The sequence below is a fragment of the Stomoxys calcitrans genome, chromosome 1, assembly GCF_963082655.1.
Source record: "Stomoxys calcitrans chromosome 1, idStoCalc2.1, whole genome shotgun sequence".
Classification (NCBI taxonomy): Eukaryota; Metazoa; Arthropoda; class Insecta; order Diptera; family Muscidae; genus Stomoxys; species Stomoxys calcitrans.
Genome location: NC_081552.1, coordinates 235,680,549 through 235,707,030, shown reverse-complemented (window position 1 = coordinate 235,707,030; position 26,482 = coordinate 235,680,549). Strand labels below are relative to the sequence as shown.

General features: G+C 41.1%; 4 protein-coding genes across 4 annotated transcripts; 1 reads left to right on the top strand and 3 right to left on the bottom strand.

The window, feature by feature from the left end:
- Window positions 1–1,238: 1,238 nt before the first annotated feature.
- LOC106094626 (larval/pupal cuticle protein H1C-like) lies at window positions 1,239–10,395 on the bottom strand (the record flags this gene model as incomplete). Its single annotated transcript, XM_059368911.1, has 3 exons — window positions 1,239–1,630; window positions 10,085–10,105; window positions 10,377–10,395. Coding segments are annotated over 3 exons (432 nt in total), but the record flags the coding sequence as incomplete, so codon positions are not given.
- LOC106094627 (kunitz-type serine protease inhibitor conotoxin Cal9.1c-like) lies at window positions 6,959–7,415 on the bottom strand. The gene is made up of 2 exons (XM_013261859.1): window positions 7,290–7,415; window positions 6,959–7,226 (listed from the first exon to the last, which is right to left on the bottom strand). The coding sequence occupies exons 1-2, from the start codon at window positions 7,366–7,368 to the stop codon at window positions 7,045–7,047; spliced, it is 261 nt and encodes an 86-aa protein (XP_013117313.1). The 5' UTR covers window positions 7,369–7,415; the 3' UTR covers window positions 6,959–7,044.
- Window positions 10,396–15,761: 5,366 nt separating the features above from the next.
- Window positions 15,762–16,806, top strand: LOC106094628 (uncharacterized). Its single transcript, XM_013261860.2, has 2 exons — window positions 15,762–15,984; window positions 16,047–16,806. Exons 1-2 carry the CDS (start codon window positions 15,973–15,975, stop codon window positions 16,755–16,757), a joined length of 723 nt encoding a protein of 240 aa, XP_013117314.2. The 5' UTR covers window positions 15,762–15,972; the 3' UTR covers window positions 16,758–16,806.
- A 6,262-nt stretch (window positions 16,807–23,068) lies between these two features.
- Window positions 23,069–23,515, bottom strand: LOC106095228 (cuticle protein 19.8-like). Its single transcript, XM_013262469.2, has one exon. The coding sequence runs from the start codon at window positions 23,513–23,515 to the stop codon at window positions 23,069–23,071; it is 447 nt and encodes a 148-aa protein (XP_013117923.1).
- Window positions 23,516–26,482: the final 2,967 nt, after the last annotated feature.

Below are 26,482 nucleotides of genomic sequence, written 5' to 3'. Positions count from 1 at the left end.
ATACAAGAAAGGAGAGAAGATGGAATGTAACAACCACAGAGGAATAAGAGGACTAATCCGAGGATCGGTTTATATGGGGTGCTTTATCTTTTTAGAGACCGATTGGGATTATACTTGGCAAGGCTATGGAAAGTCATAACACAAGTCCAATTTGTACCAAATTTCGGCCAAATCGGATGAAAATTGAGGCTTCTAGGGGCTCATGAAGTCAAATCCGGGTATCGGTTTATATGGGGGCTATATCTGTACAAAGACCGATTCGGATCATACTTAGCATGAATGTTGCAACTTAAAACTTAAGTCATTGTTAAAAATTTCAGCCCAATCGAATGAGGATTGAGGCTTCTTAGGGCTCAAGAATTAAAATTCGGCGATCGGTTTATAAGGGGGCTATATCTGTTTATCGACCAATTCGGATAATACTTTGCAAGAATATTGGAAGTCATAACACAAGTCTTTCTTCCAAGTTTCAGCCAAATCGGTTGAAAATGGAGGCTTCTAGGGGCTCAAGAAGTCAAATCCGGGGATGGCTTTGTATGGGGGTTATATCTGTTTATAGACCGATACTTGGCTCGTATTTGGCATGTAAGTTGGAACCCATACTTCAAGTCTTTGTGCCAAATTTTATCCAAGTCGGATGAAAATTAAGGGCTTATAAGGGCTCAAGACATCTATAAAAAGTATCTTTGCAAAATTTCAGGCGGCTAACTTTACGCGTTCGACTGCTATCGTGATTTCGACAGACGGACAGACTGACATGGCTAGATGGACAAAGAATGTCGAGGTGATCAGTTTCAAAATCGGTACGGCAAGTTATAGCATGTGTGGGGCGAATATTGAGACGTTAAAATATTTTCTATGTCATTGCCCAGTTTTCAGGGCTAGCAGACATCGGCACTTAATTGGAGACACAATACCAGACATTAACCAACTGAGGGGCGTAACAATTATGGATTATGTAACTAGCACCTGACTTAGTTTTTATTTTTCGAGGTTACTTTTTTAGTTTTTGGAGGTGTATGTCCATAGTGGCATGGGGCGCAATGATATTCGCACTCTCTTTCAGCCTAACCTAACCAAAGCTGGGGATCACATTCCGAATTAGTTGGATTTGGCCATTTTTGGCCACGGTCGTGACACTGTGCGCTGGTGGTTATAAAAACACAGAGCTGAGTTATTTATAAATTTATTTAACAAAAAAATTAATTTTTAATAAGTTTAACATTTTGGTTTTCCAATTAATGATGATGCAACAGTGGCACTGGAATAGCATGAACAACAGGAGTAGCACGATGAACAATTGGAGTGTGGACAGTCTTTACCACAGGAGCAACATGATGGACGACTGGAGTGTGAACGGTCTTTACCACTGGGGCAACATGGTGCACTACGGGAGTATGGACAGTCTTGACCACAGGCGCAACATGATGCACAGTCTTTACAATGGGGACAGCATGAACGGTGGTCTTAACGATGGGCGTGTAGACAGGTTGTACAACAGCTTTGCTATGGACTTGGGTGATGCTCTGGTGTGATACGGCGGAAGGAGCAGAATGGACAACATGGCCAACTTTGGCTACCACAGGCTCATGTACCACATGATGGGTTTCAAGGAGACCAGCAGAGACAGCTAAGAAGAGGGTGGCAAAAATGGCAGCCTAAACGGAGAAGGGTTTTTAAGAAAGCTGATAGTTATTACTAAATGTAAGTGAAAGTTGTACTTACGAATTTGAACATTTTGTTTTTTAATGTGGTGAGGCTTATTGGTTAACTTGATAAAATCGTATTGAATACTGATGCTTAAGAACTCTTTCTGTAAGAGTTTTTATATTATACTCGTATCTGTCGTGCATTTATGAGTGACCGTAGCATAATAATCGGCCATTAGCCATTGAACCTGCTCAATTATCAGCTTTGAAACAATTATGTTTAAATACAAAAGCCCTTTTATCAACATTCAGGCATGTGAGGAAATGTTAAGCCATAAGTCACACAATGCCAACAAGAATTACCATACCCATGACTAGGCGTTGAATGCAGAAATGGAAGTTTGAACGCACAAGACATACAGCAAAACAGTAGCAAACAAATAATTCTACAATGACCTTCATTGCCCCCCCTCCCCATTTCAACAATCAATTTGATATATTAATGGATATTGTTTAATTAAGCGTTTTGATTTTTTTTTTCATTTTTGTGTTTCGAAGAATGTGTATTTCTTAAAGAATTTGGGTTTAAATGCAATTTTATTGATTAAAGTAGCCGAGCCCGGCCCGCTTGGCTGCGCCCGATAATGCTATGTTGGAGAGGAGTACTCTAAATTTGGACATTTCCACTCTCAAATACCTCTTATTTAAACCCCAATAGGTAAAAGTCCTGTTTAAGGGTATGGTGGATCCCCAGAGACTTGGTCCCAAAAGTAAAACTCAATTTCGTGCTCTACTCCCAAAGACCTTTCATTTGAGATCCATACTGCCATGGTCGGTAAATATGTCCGTTTTGAGGGGTTTAATGGGGGTGGGGTGACCCACGAAACACTTAGGCCCACAATTGGATATCAGATTCGCTTTCTACTCTCAAATACCTCTAAGTTGATACCCATATTGAAGTGATTGGTCTGTAAATCGGTTTGGCGGGTTTTGGGGGTGGGCGGCCTTCCTAGGCACCCCAGCTCAGATACTGATAACAAATTTTTGAATTTTTGTTTATATTATATGAAATTTCGCTTAAATCGCCCTACCCATCTCTGACATCTGGTGTTTTTGAAAATTATTGTTAAGCCCCATCTTAGAGTGGGAAGGTAAACAAGTAAAAAAGCGTTAAGTTCGGCCGGGTCGAACTTTGGATACCCACCACCTCGGGTATATATGTAAACCACCTTCCATCAAAATCCGGTGAAAATCGCATACATTATGTCCCATAGCAGTTATATCGAAATATGTTCCGATTTGGACCAAATACTGATAAGTACAAGTCATTCTTTAAATGTGTATAACAAAATATTGGTCTTTTTAGTAGCTATATCTAAAAATAAACCGATCTGAACCATATGCGAGACAGATGTCGAAAAGCCTAACATAAGTCACTGTGACAAATTTCAGTGAAATCGGAATATAAATGCGCCTTTGATGGGGCCAAGACTTTAAATCGAGAAATCGTTCTATATGGCAGCTATATCGTAATCTGGACCGATCTGGGCCAAATTAAAGAAAGATGTCGAAGGGCCTAAGACAACTCACTGTCCCAAAATTCAGCAAAATCGGACAATAAATGCGCCTTTTATGGGCCTAAGACCCTAAATCGAGAGATCGGTCTATATGGCAGCTATATTCAAATCTGAACCGATCTGGGTCAAAATGCAGAAAGTTGTCGAAGAGCCTAACAAAACTCACTGTCTCAAATTTCAGCGACATCGGACAATAAATGAGCCTTATATGGCCCCAAAACATAAAACCGAGATATCGGTCTGTATGGCAGCTATATCCAAATCTGGAGCGATCTGAGCCAAATTGACGAAGGAAGTTGAAGGGCCTAACACAACTCACTGTCCCAAATTTCTGCAAAATCGGATAATAAATGTGGCTTTTATGGGCCTAAGACCCTACATCGAGATATCGGTCTATATGGCAGCTATATCCAAATCTGGACCGATCTGAGCCAAATTGAAAAAAGATGTCGAAGGGCCTAACCAAACTTTTTGTCCCAAGTTTCAGCAAAATCGGATAATAAATGTGGCTTTTATAGGCCTAAGACCCTAAATCGAGATATCGGTCTTTATGGCAGCTATATCCAAATCTGGACCGATCTGTGCGATATTGCAGAAGTATGTCAAGGGGCCTAATTTAACTCACTGTCCCAAATTTCGGCCAAATCCGACAATAAATGCGCCTTTTATGAGCCCAAAACCTTAAATCGCGAAATCGGTCTATATGGCAGCTATATCCAAATCTAGAGCGATCTGAGCCAAATTTAAGAAGGATGTCGAAGGGCCTGACACAACTCACTGTCCCAAATTTCATCAAAATCGGATAATAAATATAGCTCTTATGGGCCTAAGACCCTTAATCGGAGGATCGCTCTATATGTCAGCTATATCCAAATCTGGACCGATCAGGGTAAAATTAAGGAATGATGTCGAAGGGCCTAGCATAACTCACTGTCCCAAATTTTAGCAAAATCGGATAATAATTGCGCCTTCTATGGCCCCAAAACCTAAAACCGAGAGATCGGTCTATATGGCAGCTATATCCAAATCTGGAGCGATCTGAGCCAAATTGACGAAGGATGTTGAAGGGCCTTAAACAACTCACTGTCCCAAGTTTCAGCACCGTTCTGGGACAAATCGGAGAAGAATGTCGACTGGCCTAACACAACTCACTGTCCCAAATTTCAGCAAACTCGGATAATAAATGTGGCTTTTATGGGCCCAAACCCTTAAATCGAGAAATCGGTCTATATGGCAGCTATATCCAAATCTGGACCGATCTGGGACAAATTGAAGAAGGACGTCGAACAGCCTAACTAAACTCACTGTCTCAAATTTCAGCAAAATCGGATAATAAATGGGGCTTTTATGGGCCTAAGACCCTAAAACGGAAGATCGGTCTATAAGGCAGCTATATCCAAATCTGGACCGATCAGGACAAAATTGACGAAGGATGTTGAAGGGCCTAACACAACTAGCAGTCCCAAATTTCATCAAAATCGGATAATAAATGTAGCTTTTATGGGCCTAAGACTCTTAATCGGAGGATCGGTCTATATGGCAGCTATATCCAAATCTGGACTGATTTGGGCCAAATCGGAGAAGAATGTCGACTGGCCTAACACAACTCACTGTCCCAAATTTCAGTAAAATCGGATAATATATGAGGCTTTTATAGGCCTAAGACCCTAAATCGGCGAATCGGTCTATATGGGGGCTATATTAAGATATAATCCGATGAGCTATCCATCTTCGAACTTAACCTGCTTATGGACAAAAAAAGAATCTGTGCAAAGTTTCAGCTCAATATCTCTATTTTTAAAGACTGTAGCGTGACTTCAACAACCAGACGGACGGACATGGCTAGATCGTCTTAGATTTTTATGCTGACCAAGATTATACATTCTTTATAGGGTCGGAAATGGATATTTCGATGTGTTGCAAACGGAATGACAAAATCTGCTTAATCTGCGTATGGAGGAAACACTCTGGTCTGTGCTAAATTCCAGCACAATATCTCAAATTTTAACAACTGTAGCGTGATTGCAACTGAAGAAAACACAGACGGCGGAATGGACAAACGAACAGACACACGGACATTGTAAAATCATCTTAGAATTTTACAACGATCTGAATTAGCTATACTTTGTAGTGTCGGAAATGGATATTTCGAAGCATTCCAATGGTATCCCGTTATGATACCAATAGCTGTACAGACCTCCTTCTTGCATCCTTTCAGTAATAGCCTCGTCTTCTCACGATCTGAATCCCACCCTAAAGATTTTTGTCGTCCTACCGACCGTTTCGCTGTTCCACAATGTTGCATGCGCATTCGTCGCCCACTCCCTTAACTCGCACTGCGTCGACCCGAAAGGCTTCGGGTTAACCAAGTTTATTGATGGCAGTCCTCTGGCCTTCACCGCCAAATCGTCTGCCCTTTCATTTCCCCTTACTCCGTTATGGTCTGGCACCCAAACGATGCGGATTTTGCCATCCTCATAGAAGGCGTTAATCTCCTTCTTACCCTGCAAGACTGTGCGCGACCTTGCCGTCCTGGTTGTTATTGCCCTTATGGCAATTTTATTGTCGGAAAATATGTTCACAATCGATGTCCTTGCGTTAGCACCTTACCACTCCGCCTGCAGGACCGTATTATGGTCAGGCAGTCTAAAACAGATCTCAGTTCTTGGGTTCTCAATGTAAACCCCCAGGCCCACTCTGTCCTCAAGCTTTGATCGATCCGTGTAACATGATCTTCCAGATGGCAATACTAGGGTTCCTTCAATCCAAGACTGTGCCGATGGCAGCAGTGCCTCGCACTCGACTTCAAGGTTCATCTCAGGTATCCGATCAGAAACCTCTCCACTTCCATCGAGGTTTCTTATCGTCGCCTCGATTATACCGCGATGGTCCCATCCCATCTTCAAGCCACTCTCCCATCGCCTTAAGTCTCCCATCCTCAATCCATTCTCCCATCGCCTTAAGTCTCATAGCCGCAGTGGCTGCCTCACACTTAATCTGTATGTCAATGGGTCGGATATCTAGAATAGTCTCCAGTGCCCTAGTGGGCATGGTCCTCATCGCACCTATGCCCAGACAACGTTCTTTTTCCCAATAGCAGACCATCAAACTACTGAGGCGTAAATAAGTATTGGTCTAATCACTCTCCTCTAGAGCCAGTGGACTGTCCTCGGATTCAGGCCCCATTTCGAGCCTACGACCCGTCTACATAGTGCCCCACTTCTGTGAGACTTCTCAGTACGCTCCTGAATGGGACACTTCCAATTCAGTTTCCTGTCCAAGATCACACCTTGTCAGATATCGAAATCGTCTTATTGAGGAAACGTGGTGCGGCCCACCTTCGTCTTCCTCGTGAACAGGCATATTTCAGTGTTCTTTGGGTTAACATTGAGACCTCTGGGTCTAGACCAATCATATGCCGGACCCTTTCGGCCCTTCTGCATAGCTCGTTCGTATCCCTACCTCTTAGAAGTATTATAACAACGTCCTCCTCAGTCAGCATCCGTAATAGGTCATTTATGGCGATCACCCATAGGAGTGGCGATAAAATGCCCCCCCTGTGGCGTACCCTGTGCCACTTTCCCCCCATAGATTTATGCCATGGGACACACAATTTATCCACCTGCTCCTTAGCATATGGTTTATCCAGTCTCTAAGTACCGGGTCCACCAATAAAATGACCAAATGAACATAGCCCCCATTCAATGGTGATGGGTATAAAAATGCACCTCCTTAAGATATGACAACAGATTTTTTATTACAATCATTCACATTTTCAATATAAATTTTACCCTTACTTCCATAACCAAGGCAACAACTTAAGCTTTGCAATGGTGATCACAATCACCTTTGGAGCACCAACGATTATTGTTGCCACCTGCTCCTTTATAATGCATTTGTTCACATAAACCCGACTCGGCATTAAAGAACCACATGCGATGAGCATAACCTCCTTCAACGTCATGTCCTTCGTCTAACACCTCATCACAAGAAGGAGTTTCTGAATAAACAAATTTAAAATTTCCAAAAAATTTTTTAAATTAAAAATGAACACCCAGCTTACTTGGTCTTCCCAAACAGCCTCCTTGTATCATTGACACCATGCAGGCAAGCAAAAATAACGCCAAAATTACAACTTTCATTTTTCGTTATGCGTTTCTTTTAACAAAGAGTTTAGTGGTTGGTGAAAGTGAAATTTGTTTTCAGACTGAATCTGTTAATGCTGAAGTCGGTTGCTTTTATATGACAACAAAACATTCTGAAGTCATCATCTTTTAAACTCATAAGGAGAAGCTCACCAAGTTTCCAATTGTGTTAATGACACAATATGGGCTTGGCTTATTAAAGCTTCACATGAAACAAAAATGCTAAATTAAGAGAAAGAAATTTTCAACGAATTCAAAACACCCTTTGCGATTCAACCTAAATTAAATTGTTTTTTAAATTGACATAAAAACAACGAGCAACAAATAAAAGCCACCGTGGCGCAGAAGTTAGCATATCCGCCTATGACCCCGAACGCCAGGGCTCAAATCACCGCGTAAACATCAATAAAATTTTCAGCGGTGGTTATCCCCTTACTTATGCTGGCTACATTCAAGGTAAGGTATCCTGCCCTGTTAACAAATTCTCTACCAAGAGGTGTTGTTATGCGGCACGCCCTTCGGACTCAGCGTAAAAACAGAGGCCCCTTAACATTGAGCTTAAATTTTAATCGGACCGCACTCATCGATATGAGAGAAGTATCCCTTGTTCCTCAATGGAATGTTCTTGGGAAATTTAGTATAACAAGAAAAATCGGGTTCGGCCAGACCGAACCTTATATATCCAATTTGGACCATACTTGGGCGGACAGATCGTTTTACATGGCAGCTACATCATGTTATGGGTAGAATTCTAATATTTAAAAATCAATGTGTTTGTTTGTTTGTTTGTTCATTTGTACGTTTGTGTGTTCCTGAACCAATTTTCGTGAAATTTTCACAGATGATAATGATCCCGTGGAGAAAATAGGGTACTACATTTTTTGATAACTGAAGGGGGGCGGACTCTCCCCCTTACCCTAGTTTTCAGAAACCCCAGATCTCGGAGATGAGTGGTGCGATTTAGGCGAAATTTTTTGTATAGTACCCTAAAAATAAAAATTTGGTATCCAAATTTCGGATGGGGTACCTAGGGGGCCCGCCCCACCCTAAAACCTACCAAACATATATTTACACCAATCATGACAATATGGGACACAAATGACAGGTATTTAGGATAAGAAAACGTATCTGATATCCCATTGTCGGACCGAGTGCTAGGGGGACCACCCCAAGCCCCAAAACACCCCTACATCGGAAATATTTATCGACCATGACAATATGGGACTCAAATGAAAGGTATTTGCGACGCATTTTTGGAGGTGTTACAAACAGAATGAAGAAATTAGTATACCCCTATCCTATGGTGGAGGGTATAAAAATACGCATTTATTACCCGATTTCTCTAAACTTCAAACCAGCGGGTTAAAATAGGCTTCCCGTTAATCCAACCGAAATTGGTCCACATCGGACCCTATTTTTATACATAGCTGCCAAAGAGCCCGATATTCCGATTTAGGGTCTTAAGCCCCACTGTATTTATTAACCTATTTCACTGAAATTTGAAAAAGTGAAATCTATTAAGGCTCTCGGCATCCGATTTGAATATGATCCAGATCGAACCATATATAAATGCAGCTACCGGGATATATCGGACTTTATCTTAATATAGTCCCCATATAGACCGATACGCAGATTTAGGGACTTAGGCCCATAAAAGCCACATTTATTATCCGATTTTGCTTAAATTTGGGACGGTGAGTTGTGTTAGGCCTTTCGACATCCTTCTTTAATTTGGCTCCAATCGGTCCAGATTTGGATATAACTGCCATATAGACCGATCTCTCGATTAAAGTTTTAGGCCAATAAAAGGCGCATTTATTGTCCGATGTCGACGATATTTGGAACAGTGAGTTAAGTTAGACCACTCGACATCTTTCTGCAATATGGCACAGATCGGTTCAGATTTGGATATACCTGCCATATAGTCCGATCTCTCGATTTAAGGTTTTAGGCCCATAAAAGACGCATTTATTGTCCGATTTCGCAGAAATTTGGGACAGGGGGTTGTGTTAGCGCCTACGACATTTTTCTTCAATTTGGCTCAGATCAGTTCAGATTTGGATATAGCTGCCATATAGACCTATCGCTCGATGTAATTCGGGCCCATAAAAGGCGCATTTGTTGTCCGATTTCGCAGAAATTTGGGACAGTGAGTTGTGTTAGCTCCTCCGACATTTTTCTTCAATTTGGCTCAGATCAGTCCAGATTTGGATATAGCTGCCATATAGTCCGATCTCTCGATTTAAGATCTTAGGCCCATAAAAGGAGCATTTGTTGTCCGATTTCGCCGAAATTTGGTGCAGTGAGTCGTGTTAACGCCTCCCACATTTTTCTTTAATTTGGATATAGCTGCCATATAGACCGATCGTCCGAACTTAACGTCTTTTTACTTCTTTTTCCAGTGCTTGTAGTTTTGTAGAAGTTTTGTTTATTCTGCACAAATGGCTTGATCGGATATATGCAGGAAGTTCAATATTTCGTCCATAGGGCTTTTAGCTCTTCTGCAGTGCTCGTAGTCTTCCAGAATTTTTTTTTAGTTTTGCCCAGTTGGCTTGATATAAGTTCTATTGCAATTATACCGATTCTCTCTCCCTCTCTCTCTCTTTACGTCTCTCTCTCCCTTAGCTATACTTGTGCGTTGGAAATTTGTCAAAACATTCAAAATAATGACTGCTCATAGAAGTGGTTTCGGGACAAAAAAAAAGTCCCCAACTGGTAGCCAACGGAAAAACACCCATCAATAAAAAAAACAAGTAAAAGCGTACCAAGTTCGGCTGGGCCAAATCGTATGTACTCTCCACCATGGATCGTATTTGTCAAGTTCTTTGCCGGCAAACAATGGATCAGAATTGCTATGCCGTTGGAGCTATATCATATTATGGACCGATTCGGAAGATAGCAGAAGTCATTGTGCAAAATTTCAGCCAAATAAGTCCAAAAAACCTCAAAAAGTATGATAGAGAGATCGTTTTATATGGGAGCTATATAAGGTTATGAACCGATTTAGACCATACTTAGCATAGCGTTTATGCAAAATTCCAAATCGGATAAAAATTGTGCCCACTAAGTCTCAGAAAGTCAACATCCAAGATCGGTTTATATGGCAGCTATATCAAAACATGGACCAATATGAACCCTTTACAATCCCAACCGACTTACACTAATATGCAATATTCCTGCAAAATAAGCGAGCTTTCGACAGACAGACGGAAGGAAGGTCATGGCTATATCGTCTTAGAATGTCATGAGGATCAAGAATATACATACTTTATTGGGTCTAAGACGCATATTTCGAGGTGTTACAAACGACATGACAAAATTAGTATACCCCCGTACTATGGTGGAGGGTACAATAACAACATATGTAGCGCAAAGGAATGTTCATGGGCAAATTTGCCCATGAACATTCCACTTAGGAACAGGGACAAACTTCTCACATATAACATAGGTCGCCGCTACCACCCCTATCAGATTTACGTTTGGGTAAAAGAAAACCACGGCTCATCATTAATGCAGCAGCTGCTCTTCTTATGTCAGCTGTTCGAATATCGAGGCATAGACATTGCCAAGTCCCAATGTCGAACAAATGGGAGAAATCGCTGCAATCCTTATGATTTCAATTCTCTCTGATTTGATCTCAATAGGGTGGTTGGCGAAGGATAAAGTAACGCAGAGTTTATCATGTCCGCCTATGACGCTGAACACCTGGGTTCGAATCAGCGGCGAGCGGTGGTTATTCCCTTCTAATGCTGGTGACATTTTTATTTTTGAGGTACTGTACCTTTTGGTATGTCAGCCATGTAAAAACTTCTCCACAAAGAGGTGTCGCACTGTGGCACGCCGTTCGGACTAAATGGAATGTTTATGGGCAAAATTTGCACTTGGTTGACGAATATAAGCGAAATTAATGGATGCTAAATAATTTCGATGTGTCGGGAGTCGAAGACCCAGGTCCTCAACCGGTCTCTGAACACTAGGGTGGGTCAATTTATTACTGTTTTCAAAATCTTAATCTATGTAAATCAGAATTAAATCTACATTTTGTCCATAAATTCGGAAGTTATATCAATTATAACCTGAATTTGTTGTTAAAACCTGGAAGACCGATTTTGATTTTAGGCCTATGGTTTCTTGGTCAAAACTTTTAAGAATTGGTCGTAGATTACAATGATATCCCTACTTCTGGTTCATATTTTTTCTTTAGCATTTAAACTCCTCATTGCCTCCCCTTACTCGCACAATTAAACAGTTATTCCCCAAGCCCATGATGCCTAAAACGAACAATGTCTGCTCCCACGCCATCAGTGGGACCAATATGTACACATGCTCATATCACAAGGATAAGGTTGTGCAACATTTTGGTTTATTCTAAACAAAGTTTTCACTCAACAAACAAAGTTCTTGCAAACTTTATCAATTTCTCTAAGAAACAAAAATATGCGTACGGAATTTAAGAAACCTGTTTCAATTACAAAAACTTTAATTCACAAGCATTTACGCAGCAATCCAGAAAAAATGCTAATCATATTTTCCATAGCAAATGATATTCTTAAGACAATCACCATAACTGATTAGATGGACAATGGCATTTGTGTGTTCATAATATTGCGTAAAGTACAACATAATAGACAGATATCTTTCTTAAATAATATATCACAGTGGTCCATTTTATAGCAAATTTTTTTTTTAAAATTTCATTTCCAAAAATAATTATAGCAAAAGTAGGTTTTCTTTAGAAAATTTTGTAAAAAATTTTTTTAACATTTTTTTCTACAAAAACAAATTTTTAAATTGTGGACCCACCCCCCTGTTTGGGGATCCGCTCAACATCGTGCCCCACTAGTTTTGAGACTTAAATTGGAATCATGGAAGCAAATACGTCCTATTTGGCTATTTTGGGTTTTTATGGGGATCGGACATCCCAAATGTTGGTTGGTCCCAAATGTTGATATCAGATTTGTGCTCTACTCCCAAATATTTGAGCCCATATTTCCGTAGACGGCAAACATTCCCGGTTTGGGAGGGGGGGAGGGATGGGGCGGCTTCTGGGTGACTTGGGGCTGAAAATATTTATCAGATTCGTAATATACTCTAAAATACCTTTTATTGAAGCTCCATATTGCAATGGTCAGCAAATACGTCCTATTGCGGTAGTATTATGGGGGTGCGGTGGCCCCATAGACACTTTTCCCGTATATTGATATCATATTCGTGCTTTACTCCCCAAGACCTTTCATTTGCGACCCAAATTGCTATGGCTGTAAATTTAACCTCTTTGGATGTGCTTTTGGGGAGGAAGCGGCTCCCCAAAAACTTGGTCCCACATTTCGATATCAGATTCGAATTCCATACTCAAATGCCTTTTATTTGAGCTCCATATTGCCATGGTGAAAAAATAAGTCCTGTTTGGGGGGGTTTTGGGGAAGGGATGGACCCCCAGAAACTTGGTCCCACATTTGGATATCAGATTCGTTTTATACTCACAAATACCTTCCATTTGGGCCCCATATTGTCATGGTCGGTAAATATGTCCGATGTAGGGGTGTTTTGGGGGTTGGGGTGGTCCCGCAAACACTTGGTCCGACGATTGGATATCAGATACGTTTTCTAAACTTAAATACCTTTAATTTGAGTCCCATAGTGTCGTGATTGGTCATTACATATTTTTGGTAGGTTTTGGGGGTGGGGTGGGGCCCCCCTGGTTATCCCACCCGAAATTTTGATATCAAATGTTTGTTTTTAGGTTACTATAAGAGAGCATACAAAATTTCGCTAAAATCGCACCCATCTTCGAGATCTGGCATTTCTGAAAATAAGGGTAAGGGGGAGGGTCCGCTCCCCCTTCAGATATCAAAAAATTTAGTACCCTAATTTCACCACGGGATTATTATGCACCATCTGTGAGCCATTCTTGAGTTTATACGGAACACACATACAAACAAACAAACACAAATTCATTTTAATACCCTACACCAACAGTGTGCTACAGGGTATTATAAGTTTGTGCATTTGTGTGCAACGCTTAAAGGAGCAGAGCTAGACCTATTGATAAGTGTACCGATCGATTCAGAATCACTTTCTGATTCGATTTAGCCATGTCCGTCTGTATTCTTGTAATAAAGGTTCAGGCCGTATTTAATGTCCAATCGTCACGACAATTTGCACATGCCACTATTTTGCCCCAAGGACGAACGCTATTGAATTTGGTAAAAATCGGTTTAGATTTAGATATAGCTCTCATGTAAAGGGTGATTTTTTTGAGGTTAGGATTTTCATGCATTAGTATTTGACAGATCACGTGGGATTTCAGACATGGTGTCAAAGAGAAAGATGCTCAGTATGCTTTAACATTTCATCATGAATAGACTTACTAACGAGCAACGCTTGCAAATCATTTTCAGTGAATGGGCCCTAGAAAAGTTGGCAGAAAATCCGCTTTTTTATCGACAAATTTTGTTCAGCGATGAGGCTCATTTCTGGTTGAATGGCTACGTAAATAAGCAAAATTGCCGCATTTGGAGTGAAGAGCAACCAGAAGCCGTTCAAGAACTGCCCATGCATCCCGAAAAATGCACTGTTTGGTGTGGTTTGTACGCTGGTGGAATCATTGGACGGTATTTTTTCAAAGATGCTGTTGGACGCAACGTTACGGTGAATGAACACATTTCGAACCGAACACTGATTTTGGTAATAAAATTCAATGATTTGCAAGCGTTGCTCGTTAGTAAGTCTATTCATGATGAAATGTCAAAGCATACTGAGCATCTTTCTCTTTGACACCATGTCTGAAATCCCACGTGATCTGTCAAATACTAATGCATGAAAATCCTAACCTCAAAAAAATCACCCTTTATATGTACCGCCCGATTTGCACTTAAATGGCTGTAGTAACTGCAATTTTCAACCGATCTGCACAAAATTTGGCACGGATTGTTCTGTTACAGATCTTAACAGATTTGCAAGGTTTCATCAAAATCGGTTCAGATTTAGATATAGCTCCCATGTATATGTATCGCCCGATTTGCACTTATATGGCCGTAGTTACTACAATTAGTACCCGATCTGCACAAAATTTGGCACGGATTGTTTAATTAATAATCTAAATATATCTGCAAGATTTCAACAAAATCGGTTCAGATTTAGATATAGCTTCCATATATATGTATCGCCCGATTTGCACTTAAATGGCCGTAGTAACTGCAATTTTCAAGCGATCTGCACAAAATTTGGCACGGATTGTTTTGTTACTGATCTTAACATATCTGCAAGATTTCATCAAAATCGGTTCAGATTTGGATATACCTCCCACATATATGTATCGCCCGATTTGCACTTAAATAGCCGTAGTAACTACACTATTCAACCGATCTGCACAAACTTTGGCACGGATTGTTTTGTTACTAATCTTAACACATCTGCAAGATTTCCATCAAAATCAGTTGAGATTTGGATATAGCTCCCACATATATGTATCGCCCGATTTGCACTTAAATGGCCGTAGTAACTGCAATTTTCAGCCGATCTCCACAAAATTTGGCACGGATTGTTCTGTTGTTGATCTTAACACATCTGCAAGATTTCATGAAGATCAGTTCAAATTTAGATATATCTCCCATATATATGTATCACCCGATTTGCACTTAAATGGCCGTAGTAACTACACTATTCAACCGATCTGCACAAACTTTGGCACGGATTGTTTTGTTACTAATCTTAACACATCTGCAAGATTTCAACAAAATCGGTTCAGATTTAGATATAGCTTCCATATATATGTATCGCCCGATTTGCACTTAAATGGCCGTAGTAACTGCAATTTTCAACCGATCTGCACAAAATTTGGCACGGATTGTTCTGTTGTTGATCTTAACACATCTGCAAGATTTCATGAAGATCAGTTCAAATTTAGATATATCTCCCATATATATGTATCACCCGATTTGCACTTAAATGGCCGTAGTAACTGCAATTTTCAGCCGATCTCCACAAAATTTGGCACGGATTGTTCTGATGTTGATCTAAACACACTTGCAGGATTTCATCAAAATCGGTTCAAATTTAGATATAGCTCCCACATATATGTATCGACCGATTTGCACTTAAATGGCCGTAGTAACTGCAATTTTCAACCGATCTGCATAAGATTTGGCGCGGATTGTTTTTTTTTGTTTTGTTAGGGTAGGTGTAGGGTATTATATTGTCGGCTCCGCCCGACTTTTGCCTTTCCTTACTGGCTATATATAAGAAGATTTTATTTGTATGCTAAATTTTTTCGAAATTTTAATTCCCTAAAAATTTTGTTTCTATAAAAATATTGCCAAAATTTTAATTAAAGAAAAAATGTTATCCATATTTTATTTCATTTCAATAAAAATAAATTTGTCATTGTCATTTATTGATGGTTTCTTTGTTTTCTTTCTCTATACAAAATCAACCCACTGTGCAATTGTCAATCAAAAAATGACTATCCATAATTACATTTCTTTTGTTGGGCATTAAATATCCGCCACTATAAATAGACCATGGTGACGTATGTCATCGCTTTAGTTCTTATTGGAATTTCATTGCGTAAATTCAGATTAAGGCAATCACGTCATTCAAATGGATAAATTGGCAAGATGTTAAAACATTCCCAAACGAATTAATGCCAAGAATATTTTATTTTCTATTAATAGGCTTGCATCATATTTGCTCTAATAGCATTGGTTCAAGGCTATCCCACCTTGGTGAAACAGGAATTGTCGGTGAACACGGTGGCCGATGTTATTCAGGTCATACCATCGGCTGTAAGCCATCAAAGTCAGACAGTGGTTCATGGCAATGCAAATACTGCCATAGCTCCCGCAGTAGCTGTCGAAGAGAACCATGAGGTGCCTGTGGTTGTGGGCAAATCATCCCCAGTGATTGCTTCCGATGTTAGTTCTTCCTTGGCTCCTGAACATAGGGCAGCTGTTGATGCGGATATTCCCAATCTTAAGGAGCAGTCATCTGGTTCAACTGATGATAATACTGAAGTTGTAGCTGCTATAGAAACTAAATCTGCTCCCGATAGCCCTGAGAGTCCAGTTATGGCAGATTCTGCGGATGATAAACCAATGGTCAAGGAGAATACCTCTGTTTCAGATTCTAATGTTTCAGAAGCTGCATCTGTGGCAGAATCAGTTACTCCTATGGAAACTGCAGCGACTGTTGATCCCGCTTTGAATTTGAAAACAGTAGCGGATCAAAATGTTGACACTGCTATTATAACTCCTGCTGCGTCTACATCGGGTATTGTTCTTCCACCTTCGGAAATTTCTTTCCATGGCGAGCCTCTCCTTAGGAGTCTAACAGCCTCAGGCTCCTTGCAGTCATTTTTGGAGACACCAATAACTTTTGTACATTAACATGATACTTAAGAAAGTGTAAATAAAACTTTTGATATTTTATAAAGAATCACAAAATGTGTGCAGAAAGACTACGGTTATCTTTAATAGACTCATGTGAAGTGTAGCGGCCAAGGCTTAAATGTAAAGTGTGGTCACATAAAAGTGTTGAACTCATTCGGTAAACGAATGTCTGTGTTAAACCATACCAGCTGATGAGAGTTCAAATCTTGGTGTCGCCTCTATTTACTTTACTTAAATTTGCTATGACAGAATATTTGTTCCACTAGTCGTACCTATTGGTTGCCCAAAAAGTAATTGCGGATTTTTTAAAAGAAAGTAAATGCATTTTTAACACAACTTAGAATGAACTTTAATCATTGAAAAAATTTTTTAACGCCGACTATATGAAAAATCCGCAATTACTTTTTGGGCAACCCAATAGAATAGCATTCCAAGCGCCTCGATCTTTTGCGCTCATTCTAAAATCTGTGACACCAAGTTTCGAGGTGTGTCCCACCACTTGATCTTTCCATCGGGCTTTTGGTCTTCCCGGTTTGCGTGTACCACCATGTTTGCCTTCAAAAGACTTCTTTATCCATTCTGACAGCATGACCTAGCCAACGCAGCCGTTGTGTTTTGTGTTTGTCGTCAATCAGCTCATACAGCTTGTGGTTCATACGTCGCCTATATTCTCCATTAACGCAAATTGGTCCATATCCATTTTACGAAGAATCTTTCTCTCAAATACTCCAAGCACTGCCTCAACTGCTCTCACAAGTAGCCATGCTTCAGAACCATGTAACAGCACTGGTAGTATCAGTGTCTTGTACAGTGTAATCTTCGTCTGTCGAGAGGGGGCCTTGTTTCTAAACTTCTTACTTAGTCCAAAGTAGCATCTGTTTGCCAGTATGATTCTTCGCTTTATCTCAAAACTGGTGTCATTCGTTTCGGTTACGGCGGTGCCGAGGTATATAAAGTTACTGACTGTCTCAAACTGTTGTGGTTCCCAACTTTCTCCATTTTCTTTATCTGCTCGGTTGTGCAAGGCTTTTTTGGAGTGGAAACCATCCATTTCGTTTTATCTCCATTTACAGCCAGACCCATTTTCACTGACTCTCTTTCGACTCTTTCAAAGGCTGCAGTTACTACTTTCGGTGACCGACCTATGGTATCGATGTCGTCGGCATAGGCGAGTAGCATGTGTTCTCTTGTGATTAGTGTGGCATATCTATTCACATCTGCATCTCGTATAATCTTCTCCAGCATATTATTAAAGAGATCACACGATAGACTGTCTCCTTGTCTGAAACCTCGTTTGGTATTAAATGGTTCGGAGAGATTCTTTCCTATTCTTACTGAGTGTCATCCTGCTGAGTCTTATTAATTTTGCAGGGATACCAAACTCAGACATGGCCTTAAAATACCTTTGAACGTGAAGGGGTATCGAAAGCGGCTTTGTGGTCAACAAAGAGATGGTAGGTATTGATTTGTCCTTCTCGGGTCTGTTCCAGAATTTGGCGCAGTGTGAATATCTGGTCCAGAATGGATTTACCAGGTCTAAAGCCGCATTGATAGGGCCCAATTATCTCATTGACTTTAGGTTTTAATCTTTCACACAGTATGCTCAAGAGTATCTTGTATGCGATGGGGAGGAGACTTATTCCTCTATAGTCGCCACATTCCATCTTGTCTCCTTTCTTGTATGCGGGACATAGTATGCTGAGGTTCCAATCATCGGGTATGCGTTCTTCTAGCCAGATTGCGCAGATAAGCTGATGCATATGCCTTATCAGCGTGTCGCCTCCGGTCTTAAATAGTTCAGCGGGTAACCCATCGGCTCCTGCTGCCTTGTTGTTCTTTAGTCGGGTCACTGTTACTTGGACCTCATTCTGAGTAGAAGGTAAACATTCTATACCATCATCAGGGATTGGTTCTGCGGTATCCTCTTCGCCGCCAAAGTCGGCCACTAGCAGTTGGGTCAAATGTTCTTTCCATATCCTCAGCATGCTATCTGTTAACAGTTACTAGATTTCCTTCCTTATCTCTGCAGAAGGATGTGCCTGCACCAAAGCCATTGGTTCGATATTAAATTCTTTGGTAGAATTTCCGGACTTCATTCTGACTCCGGTACATCTCAATTCGCTCACACTCACGTCTTTTCATTTTCTTTTTCTTTCCGCGGAATAGACGTTTCTCCTCTATCCTTTTCTCTCGATACCTCTCCTTCATCTGGCGCGTTGCTACTGATTGCAGGGTTGCTCTATATGCCGCATTCTTGGCTTCAGTAGCATCTCGACACTCTTGGTCGTACCATGGGTTTCTGGGAGGAGGCTTCCGGTACCCAAGTACGGATTTCGCGGCATTTTCCATGGAGTGGGCAATAGTTTGCCACTGCGCCATTATATCATCAGAACAAGGAGTGCTTTCATCAAGCAGTTGGGTCAGTCGAGTGGAGTATGCCGCTGCCATTTGTTGTGTTTGCAGTGTCAAATCGCACTTTCCCCGCCATGTTCAAACGGGTGCGAACCTTTGCTGCAACAAGGTAATGATCCGAATCTATATTCGCTCCACGGATCGATCGTACATCTAACACGCTGGATGAATGCCTTCTATCTATCACAATGTGATCAATTTGGTTCCACGTGTTTTGATCGGGTGACAGCCATGTGGCTTTGTAAATATTTTTATGTTGAAATCTGGTGCTACTAACTACCATGTTTTTTGCCGCGGCGAAATCTATCAGCCTCAACCCATTACTGGACGTTATCTCGTGGAGGCTAAACTTTCCGACCGTTGGACCAAAAATGTTTTCCTTCCCTATTTTCGCATTAAAATTTCCCAGAACGGTTTTTACATAATGGGCGGGTCATATTCTCTTCTCTAGGCGCTTATAGAAAATATCCTTGGTCTGCTCGTCTTTGTCTTCCGTCGGGGCATGGGTACAAATTAGGCTGATGTTGAAGAATTTGGCTTTTATGCTGATTGTGGGTAGCCTCTTATCCACTGGAGTTAAGCTGGAGACAAGGTGTTTCAGTCTCCGACTAACCACAAATCCACAGCCAAATTCATGCCTCGTGTTATGGCAGCTATGGTATAGATCGTCACCGGTTGGTGTTGTAGTGACGCCTTTCCCAGTCTATCGCACTTCCTGTAAGGCGGTAATATCTGCCTAGTATTTCTCTAATACATCCGCCAGCAGGTATACTGCACCTTCTCTATAAAGAGTGCGGACATTCAAGGTGCAGATCCGCAAATCATGGTCCTTTTATCGTTTGCGTGGGTCGTCAACGTTTGGGGGGGTCCGTTTTTATACCCTCCACCATAAAATGGGGGGTATACTAATTTCGTCATTCTGTTTGTAACTACTCGAAATATTCGTCTGAGACCCCATAAAGTATATATATTCTTGATCGTCGCGACATTTTATGTCGATCTAGCCATGTCCGTCCGTCTGTCCGTCCGTCAGTCTGTCGAAAGCACGCTAACTTCCGAAGGAGTAAAGCTAGCCGCTTGAAATTTTGCACAAATACTTCTTATTAGTGTAGGTCGGTTGGTATTGAAAATGGGCCATATCGGCCCATGTTTTGATATAGCTGCCATATAAACCGATCTTGGGTCTTGACTTCTTGAGCCTCTAGAGTGCGCAATTCTTATCCGATTGGAATGAAATTTTGCACGACGTATTTTGCTATGATATCCAACAACTGTGCCAAGTATAGTTCAAATCGGTCCATAACCTGATATAGCTGTCATATAAACCGATCTTGGGTCTTGACTTCTTGAGCCTCTAGAGGGCGCAATTCTTATCCGATTGGAATGGAATTTCGCACGACGTGTTTTGTTATGATACCCAACAATTGTGCCAAGTATGGTTTAAATCGGTTCATAACCTGATATAGCTGCCATATAAACCGATCTTGGGTCTTGACTTCTTGAGCCTTTAGAGTGCGCAATTCTTATCCGATTGGAATGAAATTTTGCACGACGTGTTTTGTTATGATATCCAATAAATGTGTCAAGTATGGTTCAAATCGGTTCATAACCTGATATAGCTGCCATATAAACCGAACTTGGGTCTTGACTTCTTGAGCCTCTAGAGGGCACAATTCTTATCCGATTTGAATGAATTTTTGCACGAAGTATTTCGTTATGATATCCAACAACTGTGCCAAGTATGGTTAAAATCGGTCCATAACCTGATATAGCTGTCATATAAACAGATCTGGGGATTTGACTTCTTGAGCTTCTAGAGGGCGCAATTCCCATCCGATTTGGCTGAATTTTTGCATGACGTATTTTATTTTTACTTTCAACAACTGTGTCAAATAAGGTTCAAATCGGTTCATAACCTGATATAGCTGCCATATAAAACGATCTGGGATCTTGACTTCTTGACCCCTAGAGGTCGCAATTATTATCCGATATGCCTGAAATTTTGTACGATGGATCCTCTCATGAGCATCAACAAACGTGTTTCTTATGGTCTGAATCGGTCTATAGCCCGATACAGATCCCATATAAATCGTTCTCTCTATTTTACTTTGTGAGCCCCAATGGGCGCAATTCTTATACGAATTGGCTGAAATTTAACACAGGTCTCCAACATATAATTTAATTGTGGTCCGAACCGGACCATATCTTGATATCGTTTTAATAGCAGAGCAACTCTTTTCTTATATCCTTTTTTGCCTAAGAAGAGATGCCGGGAAAAGAACTCGACAAATGCGATCCGTGGTGGAGGGTATATAAGATTCGGCCCGGCCGAACTTAGCATGCTTTTACTTGTTACTATTCCTTTGTTTCTCATAGTAGTTCCATAGTTTTCCGGGAGCGGGTTACTCGTCCAGCGTCCCAACCGCATGGGTTTTGTGTGATTGCACATGTATCCCTCATTGTGGCGGGTCGCTTACTTCAAGATCCGACGCTCGCCGCCAGCCGCCTCTAACCTGGGAACTGATGTTGATGTTGGCCATTGGTTATTTAAAGGCCAATAACTCGCCTTGTCATCTCGAGTATCATTGGCACTTAAGAGCCAGTGCCACCTGACTCCTCACTGAGACTCTCCTCTCGAAAATCGCCTACTGCCCGCGGCCGCATTTGCAGCTACTCCGCATAAAAACGGAGCTTTCCACCATCCGCAACCTGTGGACGCGCTCAGTAGCTTTCAGCTAAGCTTCCCGTGATAACGGGTAGTAGAGGACACGATGGTGTGGCCTCTACTACCTTTACAGAAAAAAGGGGAACTTCTCTACGATAAATCACAAAAGTTCAATTCATGTTTAAGATCAGTGAGAAGGGATATACTCTTTGCCTCTTAACAATACCTCTTCATAGAGATCTAATATCTACATGACTGGTTGATGGGCTCGCAAATGTGACTAGCATTAGCGGAGGGATAATCACCGCATAATATTTTTTAATGTACTCACCAGCATCCGAAAAAAGGTACTCAGCATTATAAGGACATGGTAACCTGAATCATACTGGAAAACCAAAAAAAAATTGGAAATAAGTCTACAACTTTTTAACTATTGATCTTAGAGGTACAGAATGTTCTAGACATTTGTAGAGGAGGACATAACAGGGGACAGGGAAACTCTGCTGTAGGTCCATATCTCTGATACAGGGTGAGATACAGCGTGTCAAAGGTGACCCCTTTTGACTTCCAATCTTCTGGGGGACATAAATTTTGATCTCCTAATCAACCAATTTGAATGATTTAGGACTCTGGAGAAAGAGCTTTTTGGGATCTAAAACCAGTAAGGAAAGCCAAAAATCGGGCGGTGCCGACTTTATAATACCGTACACCTAATCTATAAGTACAATGTGGGAGCTATGTCCAATTCTGAACCAATTTTGATGAACCTCGGCGGATGTTTTCAGATGGGTTATTAAACAATCCGTGGAGGCCACCGTAGCGCAGACTTGAACATGTCCGCCTATGACTCTGAACGCCTGGGTTCAAATCCTGGCGAAACCATCAGAAAAAATTTTTAACGGTGGTTTTCCCCTCCTAATGCTGGCAACATTTGTGAGGTACTATCCATGTAAAACTTCTCTCCAAAGAGGTGTCGCACTGTGACACGCCGTTCGGTCTCGCCTATAAAAAGGAGGCCCCCTTATCATTGAGCTTGAACTTGAATCGGACTGCACTCATTGATATGTGAGAAGTTTGCCCCTGTTCCTTAGTGAAATTTGCCTTTTTGTGAGGATGCTAAAGTCAAAGTAGAGAAAAACCATGGACCCATATATAATTTAAAGGATTTATTTAAAATCACAAAATAACATCACAAGTACGCAGTCGCAAAACAAAAACATAACTAAATCATTTAATGGAAGGCAGTATAGGCCACGGGAGCAGCATGGACTACGGGAGCGGCAGCATAGGTGTGGACAACTGGAGCAGCGGCATAGGTATGTACCACGGGGGCAGCGGCCACAGTCTTGACAACAGGAGCAGCAGCATAGGTGTGGACAACAGGGGCAGCAGCCACAGTCTTGACCAAAGGAGCAGCAGCATAGGTGTGAACCACGGGAGCAGCAGCTACGGTCTTGACAACAGGAGCAGCAGCATAAGTTTGCACTACGGGAGCAACAGCAACTTTCCTCTCCAAGTTGGTGAAACTTTGATGGGTTATGGCAGAAGAAGCACTGGTGTCCACATAGGCTGTCTTGGCCACCACTGCTGGCTGAACTACAGTGTGGGTTTCAGCAACCAAACCAGGAGCAGCAGCGGCAACAGCTACACAAGCAAGGACGGCAATGAATTTGAACATTTTGTTAAAGTTGTTTAAATCGTTTCGATTTGATTACACAATGAAGAATGTTATGCGACTGATGACATTACCTCAAAATCTCAATGATTTTATACTAAAAAGACAAACTCAAGAGAATACTTCAAGTGACCAAATCATGCGCATGCGTAAAAGACTTTAACAGGTTTTATGGCTATTTTCTTTGCGACGGCCTTAAGCATTTAATGTAAGTGCATGGTGTTTGCCCACAACAATAATCGATGATTGGTTTAATGGTAGTAGCCCTTTTTTTAAAAAAAACTGGCCGGAAAAAACTCTACCAAATTTATGTGTGAGCAGTTCTGACGCCCGCAAACTAAGGCGTCTGCGCAGCGTCACCTATCATGATATGACAATTTTTCTAGAGGCAGCAGATTAAGATAAAGACTATGAGCAGATATTAAGAATAAGTACTTTGCCGGAACTTTTTGGTGTGTGGCAATTAGAATTATGACCATAGATGTGAAGACATAGAAAAAAAAGTACCGGATCTATATCAAGAAATCAGAGCAGAAAAAATTATGAAATATTTTCAAATCGAAAAAACTGTTGTAAACAATGATGTTGAGAAAATTGAGTGTAATACGAGATAGGAAGTGATACAGAACCTCAGGAACTGACCAACTGAGAGAAGTTAAGGGAATATATGCAGAGGATGTAGATCCCTGGGATTTAAGAAAGTATCTTCAGGATTCGATATCGCAGAAAAAAGGATGGGGAGAAGGATGCCGTGTTTGAGGAGGATGCGATTTTGGTCTTCACTGCAAGGAGAATATTCGTATTATTCTCTCCAATACCTTTCATTTAATGTTTTTGGGGTAGGGGGAGGGTGTGCCCCCCTTCCGATAACGAAAAATCATATAGCCTATGTTTCCTTCCACACCTACCTACACAATCTGTGAAAATTTCGAGAAAATCGGTTCTGCTGTTTTTGAATCTATAGGGAACCAGCAAACAAACCGAGTCCCATATAGTCGTGATTGGCTAATATGCCCATGTGTGTTTTCGGGGAGGTGGGACACCCCCCATACTTCGACCTGATTTTGTATACCAGATTTGTAATCTACTCCCGAAATCGTCTTATTTGAGCCCCATATTGATGGCAACGTTCAATTTGTCTGCTTGGAAAAGTTTTGGGTTCAGGGCGACTTTCTGGGAGCATAGACCCAAATTTTAATACCATATTCGCATTCTTCTCCTCAATACCTTTCATTAGATACCCATATTGTCATTATCGGTCCGCTTTTGATTTTGGGTGGTGTTTTAGGGGTACCGGACCGAGATAGGGACCGACCCTTCCGATAGCAACAAATCCTTCCTGACCATATTCGTAATATACTCCCGAATACCTTTCATTTGAGTCCCATATTGTCATGATCGTCCAATAAACCTATTTAGGGGGTTTTGGGGTTGGGGCGGCCCCCCAATTACATGGACTCAATTTTTAATATGAAATTCATACTCTTCTCCTGAATACCTTTCATTTGAGTTCAAAATTGTCTCGATCGGTCCACTTTTAGTACTTTTGGGGTAAGGGGGAGGGTTCGTCCCCCTTCCGATATCAAAAATTTACAAAGCCTATGTTTCCTTACAGACCAACCTACACAATCTGCGAAAATTTCAAGGTAATCGGTTGAGCCGGTTTTGAGTCTATACGGAACAAATCGACAAACAAACACAAATTGCTTTTTATATACAGGGCCCGCTCCGCTGTGCCTTCTTTCACTCTCTTATTGTATCTGAGCTCTATACTGGCACGGTCAGGAAAAAGTCTGGTAAGGCCTTTCAGATATGTCGCGGCAATGTGGATATCATATTGGTGCTTTTATCCCAAATTTCTTTCATTTGAGCCTTATCTTGCTGTGGTCGGCAAATATATCCGGTATGGGGGTATTTTTGGGTGTGAGGCGCAGTCTCCCTGGATATCCCACCTTAAATAAAGATAAGAAATTTCTGCTTTTGAGTTATTATAAACAAACTAAATTTCGCTTAAATCGCCCCACCCAACTCCGAGATCTGACGTTTTTGAAAGGGTCGTGAGGGAAGGGTCCGCCCATAAAAGTTTGGATGTTAGATCTAACCTGGATGTAGCCAAGCCCTTTGCCCCTAAAGTGGATATCAGATTCATACTCTACTCCCAAAAAACCACATTTAAGCTACATATTGCTATAGTCGGCACATATGTCTGGTTAAGGGTGATTTTATGAGGTGAGAAGTCCCTGAAACACTTGACCATTAAACAGATATCAAATTTGAGCCCCTTTTTGCCATAATCCACAAATATGTCCAGGTTGAGGGGTATGTAGGGTGGGGCGTCCACCTACGCACTTAGCCCTGCAAAAATATCGGCATTGTGCTCTACTCTAAAATTTATTTTATTTGAGCTCCAATTGCCATTAGTTTAGGGGGAGTTTATGGGGTGAAACGACCTCCAAACATTTGTCCTCAAAATTAGATATCAAATTCGTTTTCACTATCAATTTCCATAGTAGGTACACATGACCGGTGTGAAGGGAGTTTAGGGGGCGGTTCCTGAAATAATATCAGCATCGTATTAGAACAAGATTTTGTTTGAGCCCCATATTGTAAAACATTTTGAAGGTGGCGATGAAGATATTCAGGGCTATGGGTCTCGTTCAGATCCACACTAATTATATTTTTTTGTATTGGTTATCTAAATTCCAAATCATATTTCGTAGCTACCACTCGGGATACCACATTTTTAAAGAACCCCAGGTCCTCCTGTGTCCATCCCAATTTTAGGGTAAAAAGTGTACTCTACTACCAAGGGCCTTTCATTGGTGTCCTACTCTATCCTGATCGGCATTCAAATATTATTTTTCATTCATTTTTGTTTTGGGTAGGATGGGGGAGGGGGATTGCCCTATGACACGACCTTTCATTTGTGTTCAATATGTTCTCAGGCGTCCTACATGACAGTTTGATGAT